The sequence below is a fragment of the Kogia breviceps genome, chromosome 11, assembly GCF_026419965.1.
Source record: "Kogia breviceps isolate mKogBre1 chromosome 11, mKogBre1 haplotype 1, whole genome shotgun sequence".
In the NCBI taxonomy this organism is placed as follows: domain Eukaryota; kingdom Metazoa; phylum Chordata; class Mammalia; order Artiodactyla; family Physeteridae; genus Kogia; species Kogia breviceps.
In genome coordinates this window covers 37,273,557-37,293,553 of record NC_081320.1, presented here as the reverse complement: position 1 = coordinate 37,293,553, position 19,997 = coordinate 37,273,557, and the positions used below count along the sequence as shown (strand labels likewise).

General features: G+C 46.3%; 1 protein-coding gene across 1 annotated transcript in view; it reads right to left on the bottom strand.

Moving 5' to 3' along the window:
* Window positions 1-19,997, bottom strand: part of LOC131765164 (polycomb protein SUZ12-like) — a 183,263-nt gene that overhangs the window by 139,043 nt on the left and 24,223 nt on the right. Inside the window, 1 exon segment of the mRNA XM_059078627.2 lies at window positions 17,450-17,555. Within this exon segment, the coding sequence (XP_058934610.2) occupies window positions 17,450-17,555 (106 nt within the window).

The window sequence follows — 19,997 nt, the reverse complement described above, 5'->3', positions numbered from 1 at the left end:
CACAACGAAGAGTAGCCCCTGCTCGCCGCAACTACCGAAAGCCCACGCGCGGCAATGAAGAACCAATGCGACCCAAAATTCATTCATTCATTCATCCATTAACCAATTAATCAAAACTTATATTAAAAAAGAAAGAAATGAAAAGTAAAAATCTCTGCTGGGAATTCCCCGGTGGTCCAGTATTTAGGACCCCGTGCCTCCACTTCAGGGGGCCCGGGTTCAATCCCTGGTTGGGGAACTGAGATCCTGCAAGCTGGCATCGCAGCCCAATTAAAAATGCAATAAAATTAAATATAACTAAATAAAACAAGAAAGCATCTCTGATTCAAGGTGTAAAGGGTGAGAAGGTGTTTATCGGGCCAGTATGTGGGCAGAAAACGTTTCCCATTTCAGTAAGTAGCACCTCCATTTACCCAATTACACACCCTTGACCCACATTCCCCACATCCAATTCATCACTAACTCCTATTCACCTCCAAGCCATCACTAACCTTCCAAATAGGACGCTAACCTGCCTGCTTTACTCCACCTCCAAGGCCACCACTGTGCACAAAGCCACTCTCCTAATGAGTCTCCCCAAATCTACTCCTGCCCTCTCCTAGCCATTCTCTTACAGTACCCAGTGCGGTGTCTGAAAAAGGCATCTCTGCCAACACCACTTCTCTCTTTATACCCTGCAATGGCTTCCCACCAAGTTTACGATCAATCCCAAACTGATGATGGACTGCAGGCTGAAAGACAACAAGGAGGTAGGGAGGGTGTCAGGTTCGAAAGAGGGATGAACGGTCTAGGCAAACAGCGAAAAGGGCTGAAAAGAAAATGATCAGCACTTGCACAACAGTCCTGATGCAGGCAGGAAAGAAAATGCAGGAAGAGTGAAGGAATACCAATAGCCACTTTTTATTTCTGCAATGCCTTTGCAATTCCCAAAGTGCTTCATCGATAACTGTGATTCTCAAACCTCGCTGTACATGAGAATCATCTGGAGAGATTTTAAACGCTACCAATGGCCAGGCCTCACCCCAAGCCAATTAAATCAGCATAGACATTTCACTGTATTGCATGTTATTCCCTGCCCTCAAACATACATTTAGACCCAGGAGAAGGAGAAGGGGATGTGACTAGCAATAGAGAGAAATTTTCTGCACAACAATGGCCATGGCAAGCTTAGGTGCTTTGGGTGAAATCTCTCTGGGAAGTACTGGCAGTGGAAGAAAAAGCCAAACTGACACACAAGTATTGCCTGGTGTGCATTTCCAGCCTCTGCCTTCTTTCTCATCTCTTGGTGGCAGGTGGAGGAAGTGGAGAAAAGCTTAAACTTCTTTATAAACCGGCAGAAGGTTATAGCATCCTCTCACTATCTCTGCATAGGTTCTAGTCTCTGCAGCACTACAGAAGCTTTGCCCAAAGTAATGAACAGTTGAAAGTCCAATGTAATACTTCATCAGACGACTTAAAAATGCTTGCACACTGGAAAGAATTGCAGAGAACACAAATGGACCCAGAGCAACCTTTGCCAAAAGAGAATACTGTGCTCAATGTACAGCCATAGCTCTTTTCCACATGAGCAAACAGTCAGGAGGATAAAAGAACTTGGTCAAACTCACACAAGTAAGTAGGACAGAATCTGGTCTGTCTGTCCTAAGCGTTGTGTTCTTTAACCACCAGGCTAGCTTTTCTCAGATCTGATTCATGCATACTGTAACCATATACCTCTGTTTGCCTCGAATCTTCCCTGTTTATACGTATGCCTGCTGCCGTTTTAAATACGGCCCACTTGGACTCCCCAAAGCAACCGAGAAGACACAATCATTTGGTCACTCTATACACGGACCACTGTGGTGGGGCTGCCCAGGAAGCTTATTTAAAAAGTGCAGCTTAGGGCTTCCCTGGTGGCGCAGTGGTTCAGAGTCCGCCTGCCGATGCAGGGCACACGGGTTCATGCCCCGGTCCGGGAAGATCCCACATGCCGCGGAGCAGCTGGCTCCGTGGGCCATGGCCGCTGAGCCTGCACTCCGCAACGGGAAAGACCACAACACTGAGAGGCCCACGCACCACACACACACACACACACACACACACACACACATACAAGTTGCAGCTTCCTGAGCCCTACTCCACATCTAGATAAGTTTTCTGAGGGTTGTCTCAAGAATCCAGGTACAAGTCTTTTTAAGTGCTTTTGTGGAACTCCCCAGGTGAGTCTTTCACTCTCCTGAGTTAAGAAACCGTTTATTCGGCCTCCCCCAGATGCCCAGCCAGGTCCTGTTAAGGTTGGAGTCCCCACACCACATCACAGGGATGCTCCCAGCCAACTCATCTCTGGAGCCTTGGAGAATCTGAATGGTCTCATGCTGGCCCACCTGCCACGACAAACCTCCTCCAGAGCATTCGCCTTCACACTTCACCTTCTACCACTCCCAAAGGTAGTCTGCTCCAATGAGGCCTGACTTCGTCTGTCCTAACGGGCACCCGCTGATTCAAGCACTTTAGGAGAACAAGGTGCTGTGCTTCTCAACCAGGGTGGCCCGACCTCTAAAATGGTAGTCCAAGCAGTCTCTACCTCCTGGGCACATCCCCTCTGCAACAGCCCAAGTACACGAATGTCCCATCTTTGCTTTCTCAAGGTCGGCAACAGGGAGTCCCCTCCTAAAGAAGGTTCTCTCTCATTGCCACACTATCCAAGGCTGCCCCAAATGTGCTTCCTCCCTGTGGGCCTGCTCAGGCTAAGGGCAGAGTCGTCTCTTTAGTCTCTGAGTCGGAGAAAATCGTCTTAGTAACACCTCTTCACGGTGTTGACCATGTCTTTCACGGGGGCTGCTGCTGAGCCTTTCTCTCATCCTTTCATGGTGGAGAGAGGGAGAGAGAGGATTCTAATGATATTGACCTCTAGGGGAGAGGGCGAGTGTCATGATTATGTGATCATTCGGTATGATGTCCTTTCGACAGGAATTTGTTTGGACTTTCACGTTAAAGTGGGCCCAACATTCCCACTTTGTGGGGTCATTCAGCACCCTCATTTTGCACCTTTAACATCTCTCTCAGTATCACCTTGGAAATGTTTGAAATGGCATGAGCTCTTCCTCACGTTCCTATCAGCTGTGAATCCGGGGGCCCAACATGAACCTAACCATTGAGTGCAACACGTCTCCACGACCTGTGTTAACACTGGGGAGGCCCCTTCACCTCTAGGGTTTTGGAAGCCCTCGGGTGTTAAAATGGGAGGGTTCTATGAATTTATATTTGGGGCAGGACAAGGTCGAGAAGAGTGTGTCTCTGCTATTCTTCTTCCAAAATGGAATGTCTGCCCTCTCTTCCCCATTGGTTCACATGTCACTTGTCCTTCAGGCCCACTGCCAAGGAGCCTTCCCTGATTCCCCAGTCCACACAAATCTCTGCCTCTTAGGGTCAGGGACGTACAACCTAGCTGCCTCCTAACGTTCATCTTGCCTCTCAAGCCGATCTCACGATGTGGGTCTCTCTTGCCCTCCTGTGGCCCCTGGGGCTGTGCCAGCCCACCGGCATGCCCCACGTGGGGTGTCTACTAGACTAGGGCATGGGTGGGGAGGCCCCAGTGTGAGGGCCCAGGCAGAGTACCTCTGCCTCCACCCTGCTCTCCTCCACAAAACTGCCCCTCCTCCTGAAGCCTGCCCCTCAACTCACAGGTTCCATACGATGACCTCACTAGCTAGTGAGGACCTCACAGGCCTTCTCACAGTTTCCATGGCAGGGTAACGATGCAAACGTGCTGCTGCCCTCAGAGATACTTCCCTACCGGTTCTCCACCAGAGACCAATCTCTTTGGTTGTCTGAGAGAGAATCCCTCACCAGACCTTCTGCATTTACTCTAACCTGTCCTACGTTCCCTGAGAGGGCAGTGCACGAGGTACACTGAGACCAGGCATCTGTCCAACAGGTATGGTGTACGCACAACTTCCCCTGGCTGCCACATGTTCCCTGGGGCTTGCCCAGCACATACACCTGAGCACTTTCCCAGCTGTAACGAATACCAGTTACCTGGGACACCTTCAAGGACCCACAGTGCTCACTGCTGAGGACAAGTGAAAGGTCATCCCTGGACAAGTGTGCGGGAAGGTTCTGATCTTTATCAAAGGAGCCTTCCCCTTTGGGCTACAGGATGCTTCCATTCAGACCCTTTCCTGATGGGCCTCTTAGCAAAAGACAAGTGTGTTGTTGCTGGCGAATGGTAAATGGAGCAGTTTGAGGAAGAGGGCCACCCTTGAACCGCACCTTCAAACCAGGCACCTCTGTGCTGTCGTGTAGACATCTAGATCGTTCCCGTCAGACACATCCCATACTGAGCGGCTGAGTACTAGGGGAGAGGGTTGTGCCATAGTCATGGGAAGGACGGAAGAACCAAGGGGCGGGGCGTGATGAAGTGCTAGTGAGACTGGAGGGCTGAGGAGATGGTGTCCCAGGAGGCTGGGTTGATGTGAGCCTAGACATGGTACCCAGAACCCAGTTCTGAGTCTCCCGATCACTCTGCCTCAGTATGTGGCCTTGTTCTTATCGAGATAAAAGGATCAGAGGACTAGAGTTCCGTGTGGTTGAAACAGGCACTGTAAAAATGGGACCCAAGAGGGGTTGCCAAGGTGGGAGGGGTTCTGAACCAATTTATGTTAGATTATCTTTTTCCAAAACTTGAACGATATTTCCATTAAAGCCTCACAAGTGACAGACTGCAAGAAATGTTTTCTCTGTTGTGGAAGGGAGAGATGGAGAGGATCATGCTTGCAATGACTTTCGGGTTCTACTGTTTTCCCTGGAAAAGGTGAAGGGACTCCCTCATCTGCTGCAGCCGTAGGCCCTAGGAATCGCTTTTGCAGCCAGGGTCCCTTCTCCAGGGACTCAGAGAGGTGATGGGCCAAGGCTGTGTTTTGGATGTCCAGGAGATGAAAGGTCTCTGGCCAGAAACTGGGAGAGACATGAGAGAGGGAGGTTCGGCCAGGAGACTGTGCACAGCAGAAGGGACTGATCACTTTTGATTTTCTTTGCAGCAGCAGCAGCTCCCGTTTCTCCTCGTACAGCTGGTCACTGCCACGTCCTCAACCGAGGGTGTGGGGAAACGCAGTTGGGCTGCCATGGGGAGACATACTGCCGGGCTGGTGGCTACCGGGCCTACGGGGATGTTCCTTCGGCCACGACAGCAAAGGTGGAAGCGGAGCAGGAGCCAGTCGCCAGACGTGCGCCCAAGAGAAAGCGTGCTCCGCAAGAGTCGGACAAAGATCTTTGCTCCCGACCCAAAATCCGGCGATTGTAGCATGGTGCCAGGAGGCGGACTCCACAGAATCTTGCTGGCTGAGCCATTCTCAAGAGAGGGCCATGGCAAAGCTCACAAGGTTACCACCCGATCCCCCCCCACAACCCCCCATTTCCTGCTCCCCGAAGCAAGAACAGGATGGAGAGTCAAGCAGCACACACCCTGCCCCGAGGTTCACATGCTCCTTTATTCCCAGCCCCTTCTGTCCCCAGTGGGGTCCCCTACTGCTCGGCAATTATTTTTCTGTAACAGATTTCTAAAGTTCACCACAGCTCAGACTTAGGTCACTACCCCTGTGCTAGGCACTCCTGCCACCCGGGAAAGGTTCCAAAGGTGGAGCAGCTCCAGGGGGTGCCAGGGATCAGAGCAAAAACTTGAGAGGCTGGGGATGAAGGAGTTTGGGCACAGTCCCTAAAGCATCTCAGTGGTTGAGCTTCTGTGAGAAGGCACATCCCCACTGTGTGGGGAGGTGGTGGGGGGAAGGGGTCCCTAGAGGAGGCAGCTACGGGGAGGGCCTGAGGCTGGAAATGGGGAATGGCGTGCGGCCTCTGAGCGAGCACAGGCACTTAGCCCTTGAGGTTTCTGGGAAAGCTAGAGCCACAAGGGCCACGAGAGAAGGCAAGTGGAGCAGCAGTGGCCAGGTGCCAGATCTCTCCTCAGAACCTATACTTCTCCATGAGGCAGGGCCTTCCACGCTGAGGTAGGAGCGATCCTGGACAGAAGGACAGCCAGCGGCAGCTCTGGGAGGAAGGGTGCTGCACTGGGGGCTCTGCTGCCATGGAAATGACTTCATTTCCTTCCACTCAAATACCGTACGGACTGGGTTCCTGCTCTGGTGAGTACAAGGGTCGCTGACTCTCCCCAGAAGGTTGTTCAGTTTACATCCCCAAAGTCCCTCTATTCGGGCCCTGGGGGGATGTAGCAACTCCTGAGGGCGCTCTTTCCTGAGGCTGGCTGACCGAAGTGGGAGTGGTTCCTGATAGTTCCCAGGTGCTGGTTGAAGTCCCCAGAGAATGGTCATGAAGGCTGGAGAGTCAAGTAGGTGGAGAGAGAAGGCCGGGGGCAGAGGGCCCCTACCTGAATCCAGAGCTCACAAGGTTATTACCCCCCACCATTTCCAGAAACTATCTCTTCCCCCATACCAGCCCCAATGACCCAGTACCGGGAAACCGGGAGCCCAGAGCACTTGTGGCCACAGAGACACTCGCACGCAGCCCTCGGCGTGGGCGGGGCTTGCTGCAGGCGGATGGGGACAAGGTGTGCTCCCGGGAAGCCTTGGACTGAAAGTGGCCCCCTGAGAGAAGCACCCCAGCTTGGACAGGAAGTTTAGAGGCAGGGGACAGCAACCTAGGGCGCCCCCTCGGAGCAGTGGGAGTGGGAAGAGGGCCGGGGGCAGAGGGCACCCGCGATGGGAGGCCAGTGGGCTCTCAGCAGAGGCCAGCTGAGCCCGCGGGACCTGCCTCTGAGCAGGGGCCGGGAGGGCAGTGCTGCCCTGTGGCTTCCGGGCTTCGTGGATCACGGCTCTCCGCACACGGGTCGTAGGGTCCTCTGACCCTGTATCGCCTCCCTCACCCAGGGCCCCTCGCGAGGCTGCGCCGCTGGGTGGCCTGTGTCGACGGGCACAACCCCATCGCCCGCCCCTCTCAGACCCGCCGCCTCTGCCCGCCTGCCTGGCCCTGTGCAGCTTGCGACCCGGGGGACCTTGAGGGTCCCCGCGCACTCCGCCAGCGGCCTCTGCTGGGTCTGCTGCTCCTGCTGGGTGTGCTGCTGCGGCTGGTAACCCGTGTGCACACCACGGCGGCCACCTCCAGCACCCCAAGTCCGCGGGAGCGCACGCGGGCCCTGATGCGGGACTTCCCGCTTGTGGATGGGGGGCTGCAGTGTGTGCGGGCTGCTTGGGGCCGTTGGGGGCCTAGCCTCGCCCTGGGCAGTGGAGGAGGTTCGGAGGTGCCCACACAAGCGTGTTGTGAGGCTCCCTCAGGCTGCCCCAGGCCAGGCAATGTATCCTGCCTGATCCCAAGACCTAAGGGGCCCACCCATTTGCCTTGACCTCCCTCCAGCCACAACAACATGCCCTTGGTCCTGAGGCAGTTGCACCACAATGGGCTGGGCTCCAGGCTGTTAATCTGCGCAAGTTCAGCCACGGCCACACCAGCTTGGACGGGCTGAAAGACGGTCTCGTGGGTGCGCAGGCACCAAGGGGACACACAAGGTGTCACCGTGGCTGCTGGGGAATAGTGGGGCACTTTGGGGGCCTCTGAGACCACAGGTTAGTCACATTGGAACTATGTTACCATAGTGACCTAGAAAGTGCCATGCCATAGATGCTGGGGGCTACATGGGTCACCGTGAGCCACCCTGACGGGCATCCAAGTACCACAGAAAAAAACAACGCGTTACAGGTGACTTCTGGGCACAGTGAGCTGAGGAGGCGATGAGAAGCCCAAGGATTTCCAAGCCCCAAACCAAGCCCTGGCCTTCCCTCACTTCTGGTCAGCCTACGTCCCACACCAGACCCACCAATGGGATGCTGAGCACCTCACCCCGGAGCAAATCGACCTCATCCGCCTCACGTGTGCCTCCTATTCTGCTACCAGGGGACTTCCCTGGTAGTCCAGAGGTTAGGACTCCACGCTTCCACTGCAGGGGGCTCGGGTTGCATCCCCGCTCACCGGGGAAGAGGCTCAGGTTCAAGGGCTCCTGCTTTGAACCATCTTCTACTCAACATGTAGAAAACAAAGCCTTGATCTGCCCTCCTAAGCCTTGTCCTCTCTCTCCAATTATGGAGTCAACAGACACTTACTGAGCCCCTAAGATATGTCAAGCACTGGTAGGCACTGGACATAACCTGATGAGACATGAGGGAAAGGTTCAGTAGAACACAGGGTTATAAAAAAGGCACTTAAAAATATGTGAGAAATTCAAACTGTGTATGGTGCTATGAAGGAGCAGTTATGTAAGGCTGTGGGAGTCTACGTCAGCAGGAAAGAGACGGATGCAGCTTGAGGAGGGCCTCCCTTAAGAAATAAACTCTGGGGACTACCCTGGTGGCGCAGTGGTTCAGAATCCGCCTGCCAACACTATTTACGGTGGCCAGGACAGGGAAGCAACCGAAGTGTCCATCGAGAGACGAACAGATAAAGAAGATGTGGCACATATATACAATGGACTCTTACTCCGCCATAAAAGGAAATGAAACTGAGTTATTTGTAGTGAGGTGGATAGACCCAGAGTCTGTCATGCAGAGTGAAGTAAGTCACAAAGAGTAAAACAAATACCGTATGCTAATACATATATATGGAATCCAAAAAAAAAGGTTCTAATGAACCTAGGTGCAGGGCAAGAATAAAGACGCAGACATAGAGAATAGACTTGAGGACTCGGTGAAGGGGAAGGGGAAGCTGGGAGGCAGTTAAGAGAGTAGCATTGACAAATATACAATACCAAATGTAAAATACCTGGCTAGTGGGAAGCAGTTGCACAGCACAGGAAGATCAGCTCAGTGCCTTGCAACCACCTAGAGGGGTGGGATCAGGAGGGTGGGAGGGAGACGCAGGAGGGAGGGGATGTGGGGATATATGTATGCATGCAGCTGATTCCCTTTGTTATACAGCAGAAACTGACACACCAGCGTAAAGCAATTATACTCCAACAAAGACGTTTAAAAACAAAAACAAAAAAACAATCCGCCTGCCAAGGCAGGGGACAGGGGTTTGCTCCCTGGTCCGGGAAGCTCCCACAGGCCGCAGAGCAAGTAAGCCCGCGAGCCACCACTACCGAGCCCACGTGCCACAATTACTGAGGACCGCGTGCAGAGAGCCCGTGCTCCACAACATGAGAAGCCACTGCACTGAGAAGCCCGTTCACCGCAATGAAGAGTAGCCCCGTCTCGCCGCAACTACAGAAAGCCCATGCCCGGCATCAAAGACCCAACGCAACCAAAAATAAATAAATAAATAAATAAATTCATTCATTAACCAATTAATCAAAACTTACATTTAAACAAATCCCAAACACATGATGGACTGGAGCTTGAAAGACAAGAAAGAGGCAGGGTGTCAGGTTAGAAAGAGGGATGAAGTGTATAGGCAAACAGCGAACAGGGCTGAAAAGGAAATGATCAGCACTTGTGCAGTAGTCCTGATGCAGGCAGGAAAAATGCAGGAATAGTGAAGGAATACCAATAGCCACTTTTTATTTCTGCAATGCCTTTGCAATTCCCAAAGTGCTTCATTTATAGCTGTGATTCTCAAACCTCGGTGTACATTCGAAACATATGGAGAGATTTTAAACGCTACCAATGGCCAGGCCTCACCCCAAACCAATGAAATCAGAATATACAGTTCACTGCGGCAGGAATTGTTTCGTTCACTGTCCATATGAAACGTACCTGGCACATACATAGTGCTCAGAAAATATTTCCTGAATGAATAAATGAATGAAGGAATGTACCACTATCACCTGAGATCCAAGGAAGAATTCTTTTCAAACCTTAGGGAGTAACCAGGCAACGTCAGTTACCACGGCAGCCCTAGGAAAAACATTACCAAGTGACACTAACACTCCCAAGAGCCGACATTGGTTTCCACAATAAGTAAACCTTTCTCATTTCTAAAGTACTATACTGTGAAATATGCATCTCAGTAACAACTAGAGGTTACTCAATGTCTGCTGTGAGCAGGAGGAAAAGACAAGGGCCTTACACAGTATCGAAAGCAATGACAAGAAGAAACTAGGGGCTGTGCGCAGAGACAGACAGGCTCTGACTGGCTCTAGTCCCTATGACATTCTGAGGTGATCACATTCTAAGGGCTCGAGCATGAGAAAGCAGCCACTAACCAGCTACCCTGTCTCAAATATTTGCAGAAAGTCAATTCAAATACATACCTATGTATTATTCTTTTCCGATCACTCTTTCAGTGTATCCCTTCGGGCTTTTGCAAAGCGATTCTTTGTTCTGTACCTGAAAAATGAGTGGCACAGGTCAATGGATGAAACATGTCAGAGCAGACATCCAAGGAGCTCTGTAGCTCACAAATGAGGAGCTCTGAGGTCTGGGATAGAATCGTAAAAGTAGTGTAGAATCACAATATCTTAGAGCATCCTTTATATCAGCCTCCCTCTATCATATCACCAATCAGTGGTCATCAGTCTATACAGAAACTTTGCAGTGACAGACCACCCAGCACTCTCTAGACAGATCTAAGCACTGCTAGTTGCTAGAGCAGTCTATATCAAATTCAGAATCTGACTCCCTGGCAGGCATCAGTCCCAGTCTGCCTTCTGGAATGGTACACCCCACGGCACACCTCATCTCTTTTCCATCTCGTCCTCAGACCCCGAATGGCCTTGAACGATGCTCTGCGGGCTTTGTTAGCTCTTCACAAGCTAACAAAGTGAAGGCTTTTAAGGAGAGGAGTGGCATGACTGATCACATTCCCCATGATCACGGTGACTGCTGGATGAAAAACAGACTGTGGGGGCCACGGTAGACACAGGCAGATCAGTTAGGAGAAGGCTCTTCAGTCACCGATGTCAGAGATGATGGTGGCTCAGGATGGAGAGATAGTAGGGGAGGTGGTGAGAAGTGGGCACATTCTAAAGATATTTTGAAGGTAGAGCAACAGGAGTAAAATGAAGAAAATCAAAATCCCATGTTCCAGAGATAACTGTTACTTTATTTATTCTAAGCAAACATGGTCCCCTCTAAAAACCACAAAGCTTGCCAAGGATACTCTTCTCAGAGGTACTAACTCTTTACTCCTCACCCTACTCCAGCCTGGCCTCCCCCTCTGCCACTCTCCCAAAACTGCTCTGATTAAAGTCACCAATTCCCTCGAAGTTGCTCAACCTATGAGACACTGACCTGTCTGTCCTCAATCTTGTTTGGCTGGCAGCACATGGCATGGTTGAGCCTCCCCTCTTCCTTGATCTCTCTCCTCCCTGGGTTCGTCGACCGCACACTCTCCCAGTTTTTCTCCCTACCCCTGCTTTTCACACTCTTGCTGGTTTCACCTCTTCTTCTCACATGTTGAGGGTGCACCTTAGTCGGGGACCCTCTTCCCTTCTAATTTCACACATCCTCCCTCACAAATTTATTCACACCCATGGTTTAAAATATTGGCCATGACCATCTCCAAAGGCATCCCAATCTCACAACAATTGCGCAAAACACATCCCCACTCGGATGTCTTAAGGGCATCTTCTACTCAACATATAGTAAACAAAGCCTTGATCTTCCCTCCAAAGTCCTGTCCTCTGTCTCCATTTCTTTGTTCAACAGACACTTACTGAGACCCAAAGATATGCCAAGCACTGGTAGGCACTAGACATAAAATGATGAGGCAGGAGGGAAAGGTCCTTTAGAACACAGGGTTACAAAAAGGGAACTTACAAATATGTATGAAATTAAAACTGTGTATGGTGCTAAGAAGGAACAGTTATGTAATGCTGTGGGAGACTATGGCAGCAGGGAAGAGACTGATGGGGCTTAAGGAGGGCCTCCCTAAAGAAATAATCTCTGGGGACTTCCCTGGTGGCACAGTGGGTCAGAATCCGTCTGCCAGCACTATTTACAATAGGCAGGACAGGGAAGGACCCTATGTGTCCATCGACAGACGAATAGATAAAGAAGACGTGGCACATGTATACAATGGACGACTACTCAGCCATAAAAAGAAATGAAACTGAGTTATTTGCAGTGAGGTGGCTAGACCTAGAGTCTGTCATACAGAGTGAAGAAAGTCAGAAAGAGAAAAACAAATACCGCATGCTAATAAATATATATGAAATCTTAAAAAAAGGTTCTAATGAACCTAGGGGCAGGGCAGGAATAAAGACGCAGACATAGAGAATGGACTTGGGGACTCAGGGAGGGGGAAGGGTAAGCCGGGAGGTAGTAAGAGAGTAGCATTGACAACTATACAACACCAAATGTACAATAGCTAGCTAGTGGGAAGCAGCTACACAGCTCAGGTAGATCAGCTCAGTGCCTTGCGACCACCTAGAGGGGTGGGATCAGGAGGGTGGGAGGGAGACGCAGGAGGGAGGGGATGTGGGGATATACGTATGCATGCAGCTGATTCACTTTGTTATACAGCAGAAACTAACACACCAGTGTAAAGCAATTATACTGCAACAAAGATGTTTAAAAACAAAAACAAAAAATACAATCCGCTTGGCAAGGCAGGGGACACGGGTTTTCAACCTGGTCTGGGAAGGTCTCACATGCAACGGAGCAAGTAAGCTCGCGAGACACCACTACCGAGCGCACGCGCCACAACTACTGAGGACCACGTGCATAGAGCCCATGCACCGCAACATGAGAAGCCACTGCACTGAGAAGCCCGTGCCCGGCAATGAAGAGAAGCCCCGGCTCGCCGCAACTCCAAAAAGCCACGCCCGGCAACGAAGCCCCATGGCCACCAAAAATTAATTAATGAATTAATTCATTAATCAATTAATGAAAACTTATATTACAAAAAGAAAAAAAATGAAAAGCAATAATATCTGCTGGAATTCCCCGGTGGTCCAGTGGTCATGACCCCGTGCCTCCACTTCAGGGGGCCTGGGTTCAATCCCTGGTTGAGGAACTGAGATCCTGCAAGCTGGCATCACAGCCCAAACAAAAATGCAATAAAATAAAATACAACTAAATAAAACAAGAAAGCATCTCTGATTCAAGGTCTAAAGGGTGAGAAGGTGTTTATCAGGCCAGTATAGGGGCAGAAAACGTTTCCCATTTCAGTAAGTAGCACCTCCATTTACCCAATTCCACATCCTTAACCCACATTCCCCACATCCAATTCATCACTAACTCCTATTCACCTCCAAGCCATCACTAACCTTCCAAATAGGACTCTAACCTGCCTGCTTTACTCCACCTCCAAGGCCACCACTGTGCACAAAGCCAGTCTCCTAATGAGTCTCCCCAATGCCAGTCCTGCCCCCTCCTAGCCATTCTCTTACACTAGCCAGTATGGTGTCTGAAAAAGGCATCTCTGCCAACCCCACTTCTCTCTTTATACCCTGCAATGGCTTCCCACCAAGTTTAGGATAAATCCCAAATAGATGACGGACTACAGGGTGAATGACAAGAAGGAGGTAGGGTGTGAGGTTAGAGAGAGGGATGAAGGGTCTAGGCAAACAGCGAAAAGGGCTGAAAAGAAAATGATCAGCACCTGCACAACAGTCCTGATGCAGGAAGGAAAATGCAGGAATAGTGAAGGAATACCAATAGCCACTTTTTATTTCTGCAATGCCTTTGCAATTCCCAAAGTGCTTCATGTATAACTGTTATTCTGAAACCTCGCTGTACATTAGAATCATCTGGAGAGATTTTAAAAACTACCAATGGCCCGACCTCAACCCAAGCCTATTAAATCAGAATATACACTTCACTGTATTGCATTTTATTCCCTGCCCCCAAACATCCATTAAGCCCCAGGAGAAGGAAAAGGGGATGTGACTAGCAAGAGATAGAAAATTCCTGCACAACAATGGCCATGGCAAGCTTAGGCACTTTTGGTGAAATCTCTCTGGGAAGTACTGGCAGCGGAAGAAAAGGCAAACTGACACAGTATTGCCTGGTGTGCATTTCCAGCCTCTGCCTTCTTTCTCATCTCTTGGTGGCAGGTGGAGGAAGAGGCGAAAAGGTTAAACATTTTTACAAAACCGGCAGAAGAAGCTTATAGCATCCTCTCACTATCTCTGCATAGGTTCTGACCTCTGCAGCACTATAGAAGCTTTGCCCAAAGTAATGAACAGCTGAAAGTCAAATGTAATACTTCATCAAACGACTTAAAAATGCTTGTACACTGACTGGAAAGGGTTAAGTTGCAGAGAACACAAATGGACCCAGAGCAACTTTTGCCAAAATAGAATATTGTGCTCTATGTACAGCCATACCTCTTTTCCATATGAGCAAACAGTCAGAAAGATAAAAGAACTTGGTCCAACTCACACAAGTAAGTAGGATAGATTCTGGTCTGTCTGTCCTAAGCGTTGTGTTCTTTAACCACCAGGCTAGCTTTTCTCAAATCTGATTCATGCATACAATTACTATACACCTCTGTTTGCCTTGAATATTCCCTGCTTCTACATATGCCTGCTGCAGTTTTAAATATTGCCCACTTTGACTCCCCAAAGCAACCGAGAAGACACAATAATTTGGTCACTCTATACATGGACCACTGTTGTGTGACTGCCCAGGAAGCTTATTAAAAAAGTGCAGCTTAGAGCTTCCCTGGTGGCGCGGTGGTTGAGAGTCCGCCTGCCGATCCAGGGGACTCGGGTTCGTGGCCCGGTCCGGGAAGTTCCCATGTGCTGCAGAACGGCTGGGCCCGTGAGCCATGGCTGCTGAGCCTGCGAGCCCGGAGCCTGTGCTCCGCTACTGGAGAGGCCACAACAGCGAGAGGCCTGCGTTCTGAGAAAAATAAATAAATAAATAAAATATGTTTTTAGACCTGAATGTATTATCTTTTCTTTCCTTCTAAGGTGCTATTATTTTTGTTCCAAGCATTATCAGTCTACTAGTGACCCTAAACTAAAAATTTCAGAATTACATTTGACCCCTATTCTTGCTTCTGCTTTTCTTACATCATCATCAAGTATATAGATCCTTACTATCTTATTAGTCCAGTATCTTTGCTGCTCTCCCAGGTTCTAATTTTTACTTCCCAATCCATATCCAGGAGACCAAATAATCTTCTCAAAGACTGCTTTCATGCTATTCCCTTTCACAGAAATCCTTCGATGGGCTCCTGTTTATTTTTACTGCCACACAAGTCCAATCTCCCTCTACATCTTTATTACAAATAACCCTCTTAAAACTATAATTTTAGACCGGAATGAAGTGAAAGTGTAATCATATAAACCAATTTTGACACAGTGAATCCATATCTAGGAATTTATCTTATAAAAATACTTGCAATGCAAAAAGATACACGTATGGGTTGGCCATAAAGTTCGTTTGGGTGTTCCATTAAGATCTTATGGAAAAACCTGAACGAACTTTGTGGTCAATCCAATACAAGTATACTCACTACAACATTTGTGAAATGTAAAAAAAGTAAAATAAATTATCCATTGAAGTGACATTGGTTTAGTAAATTATGGGACATTTATTTAAAACAATAACACAGAGCTGTTGAAAAGAAGCAAATCTATATGACCTGACTTACAAGGATACCCATTTTATATTGCCTCAATTTCTTGGGAAAACCCAACAACTCATATAATAATCCTTACTCTCCCATGGATAAACGTAACAAACTTTAACAAACAAATTTAAAACAGAAAGATAATACCTGCAGAAAATTCAAGCACTGTAGATACGTATAAAGAAATAAAAATTATTTAAAGTCCCATCACCTAGGGGCTTCCCTGGTGGCGCAGTGGTTGAGAATCCGCCTGCCAATGCCGGGGACACAGGTTCGTGCCCTGGTCCGGGAAGATCCCACGTGCCGCGGAGCGGCTGGGCCCTCAAGCCATGGCCACTGAGCCTGCGCGTCCGGAGCCTGTGCTTCGCAACGGGAGAGGCCACGACAGGGAAAAGCTTGCGTACCGCAAAAAAAAAAAAAAAAAAAAAAAAATTCAGGCAAGACTTGTTATCTACATCTTTTCAGTTAAACAGTTGCTACCTTGTAACAAAACTGTAGAATGAAAATTAACTGTTACATAAAACTGTTAATAATTATATACAAAATTAAAATTTTTATTTGTATCGCCAGTCTGCCCTCCAATAAGGTTATACCAACTTATTCTTACATTAAAGCATTATTTGAGAGCATGTGCCCTCACGTCTCCAACTAGAAACTCTCAACCCTTTGTAACTGTTGTCAAACTACTAGTCAAAAGTAGTATCTCTGATTTTGTTTGCGAATTTTTGAATACTAGTAACATTGAATATCTTTTAAAAAGCTTACTGGTCATCTATATTTGCTGCTTTAAGAACTGTCAGACTTTTACCCATTTTTTCTAATTAGATTGCTTATGTTTTTATTAACTGCATATTCATATTAGCCTTCTGTATGTTACAAATATTAGCCCCAGTCCATCATTTGCTTTCAATTTTAGCTTTGTGCAGTATATGATTCACTTTAATTAGTCATTTTTATTTTATGCTTTCTAGCTTTTGTAGCATACCTAGAAGGGCTTTCCTCATAGCAAGATTACATTAATATTCAGCTATATTTTTCCCAAGTTATAGAGTGTTAATTTTCACATTTACATTTATGAGCCTTCTGGAATTTATTAGGTCTAAGTTTATTTCCAGATGGCTAGAGACCAATCTGTCACATGGATAATGAACAGTTTATCTTTCCCACACAGATCTAACACCAATTTTATCATAGATTAAATTCAAAATATACAGGTCTATTTCAAGACTACGCTTCAGTGATGGGCTTATCTATTGCTAAGATTTTACCATAAATTTAAGTTCTTTTAACTTTATACTATGTTCTGTTATCTGGTAAGTAAAGGTTCTCAAAAAACTTTTCCATAATTTTCCTTAGTATTATTACATATTGTTCTAGGTTAACTTGAGACTAATTTAAGGCTTAAAAAAATCAGGATTTTGCTTGTGCTGGTACACTGATCTAATATATTTAGAAATAAATGACATGAGTATTCTGATGAGTCTGCCTATCCAAGAAATGTATGTATGCCTATTTATTTTTTAAGTCTCTTAGAAGACTTATTTTAAGCCTGCTTCATCTAAGATTTGAAGATTTCTTGATAAATTAGTCATATGTTACCTGCTGTTACTATGAATGGAATTGAAAATATCAGTTAACATTTACTGAGCACTTATTTTATGCCAGGCATGGTGCTAAGCATCTTTAATTATTTCATTTAATTCATCAATTCTATGCCTTGTTTCACAAATGAGAACACCGAGACACACAGGGGATTAAGTAATTTTCCAGATGCCACATAGCTAGGAGTGGAGATTTGAAGCTGGCAACCTGGTTCCAAGGATGATGCCTTCCATTAAATACTCTGAACTAGATAATTTTGACTTGTGTTTTTCAAAGTATAAAAGAAAGGACTTCTTCCTTCCAACCTGAATTCCTTCCAATGTGAATTTGCATTTGGGGAAGAAAACATCAATAAAAAATGGGAGTTCATAACTATAACATGCTCAGTCTTCTAAGTAGTCCATACCTTCCCATCATAAATAGTCTCCCATGTTGCTCTTTTCTTGCTTCTTGGACATTCTTCCATTTCCTGCATGGCTACTTCATATTCCCCATCTAAAAGCTGTAAGCGCCTGTTAGACAAACACATACACTTTAAAGTAACCTGACTATTATTGTAAGTACACAAATTCTACATCTTTAGATTTATACTAAAAAGCACTTATTAAATTTATAAACTAGCTTACATGCCCAACAAGACTTAAAGATATACCTACACTCCATTCCTGACAAAAGAAATTTTAATGATTTGTACTGATAATTATTACTAGAGAATTATTTCATTACTGTAGCTACTCAGATATAACTTTAAACATTTAAAGTATAATAGGCCTAAGGTCTTAAAACTTGCTAAGTTTTAAATGTTAAGTATAAAGCATGTGCGCAGGCTTTATACTTTTAAAAACAAGGTAACAACGGTGTTATAATACTTGCTTTAGGGAACAGCTAAGAATTAGGTCTCTGTTATCTTTAACTACTGTAAGTACTTGAACTAGAATTCTTGACTTTTATACTTGACCAGTAAACTAATTAACTGTAAGATCCTGGGGGGCACCTGGCACATACAGGTGCTCAATAAACATTTCATAGGTGAATGAATAAATGGAATACTGGTTGAATCAAAGAATCGATGAAATTCTACCCATACTCACAGTATACTTTTAATGTGTGTGTACATATCTGTGTGTGTATACATAGTTTATGTTATTTTCTCCATACAATTAAACACTACTAACCTAAATACCATTCTTCAACCATACTCAATAATTAATTGTATATCAAGAATCTGGCATCTCTTCATCAGTCTTAGAGAAATTCTGTTAGGTGGTATTAGCTGACATTTATTGAGTGCTTACTATATGCCAGGCACTATTTTAAAGACTTTACAGAGTTCATTTAATCTTCCCAACACCTCTATGAAGTAGATGTTATTACTCCATTGTTCAGAAGAAACTGAGGCATAGAGAGGGTTAAATAACTTGCCTTAAGATGACACAGTAAGTAGCCAGAGCTAGCAACAGAATCTAGGCAATCTGTCTCCAAAGTCTGGCTCTTAACACCGCATGATTTTGAGCCTTAAGAATTCTTGTCTTGGGCTTCCCTGGTGGCGCAGTGGTTGAGAGTCCGCCTGCCGATGCAGGGGACACGGGTTTGTGCCCTGCTCTGGGAAGATCCCACATGCCGCCAGAGCGGCTGGGCCCGTGAGCCATGGCTGCTGAGCCTGCGCGTCCGGAGCCTGTGCTCCGCAACGGGAGAGGCCACAACAGTGAGAGGCCCACGTACCGCAAAAAAAAAGAAAAAAGAAAAAAAGAATTCTTGTCTTTATGCTGTGCTACTGAATTTATTCTACTTCAATAATTTATCAACAAGGCTGTTCAACTTAATAATTTAGAAGATAATTTTATTTACTAATTTGAATAGGTAATACATTAGTATACTTCTAAAATGGAAAGGACTTTTTCCTCCTGCATGTTTACATGGCTACATAATATTCTATTTTATGGCTGAACGTGTGATAGCTACATACAATCCAATGTACTCTCCTACCTGTAGTCTATGAAGAGGGCCTTTTCCCCCACAGCCTCATCAACAGTGCTTTATCAAGTTTTTTGATATCTGTCAAACTGCTAAGTGAAAAAATGACATCTCAGTGTACTTTTATATTCAGATGTTTTACCTTTTAGTTGTTTAAAAACCATATATATTCTCTTTTCTTGTAAACATTTTCACGATATCCCTTCCTCATTCTTCTACTGGCCTGTGGTGTTTTTCTTTTTACTTAGTATAATCTTTTTATATTAAAGGAATGAGGCATCTATCTATACATTATGAGTTGAAATTAATCTTCTCCTGACTTGTTATCTTTATTTTGACTTGGCTTATGATGGTGTTTTTGTTTTCAGAAGAAGGGTTTTTTTTTTATTTCACTCCATATTTCATACTCTTTCAATATGGCTTTTGAATTTTAGTCATTCTTTAAGGAGACTTTAGCTTCTCAAGAGATTATAAAAAGAATTTTTAAAACATCTAACTCCTCAGATCTTGGTTGGCAAATACTTCTCCTCTACTGAAAAGAACTATGACCCTTTGAAGAAACAGCCAATTCCAGAGCAGAGGTAGGAAAAGGAGAATGTAAAGCCTGGAATATCTAGAAGAATATTGCAGAAAACAAGAAAATAAATAAATAAAAACAAGTCAAAGGGACTTAGGAGCCTGCTTGGAGGGGCTCCTCCTCACCAAATTTGGGACAATTTGAGCATTAATATAGCAACATCAATAGATTAAAACAGACTGAATAAAAGTGGAATTCGTTAATCCATACTGATTTAAAAAAAGGTTGAGAAAAGGAACGTTCTTCTTCACAGAAAAATGCCAACAAACCAAACATGGAAGAACTGATAGAAAGTTACCATGTGGCCACCGCCATAGAATAATTTATTCAAGTAAGAATCATCAATGGATGCTAAACTATTGCGTTAAAAAATAACTGTTGGGAGAAAAAGGATATTTATCCA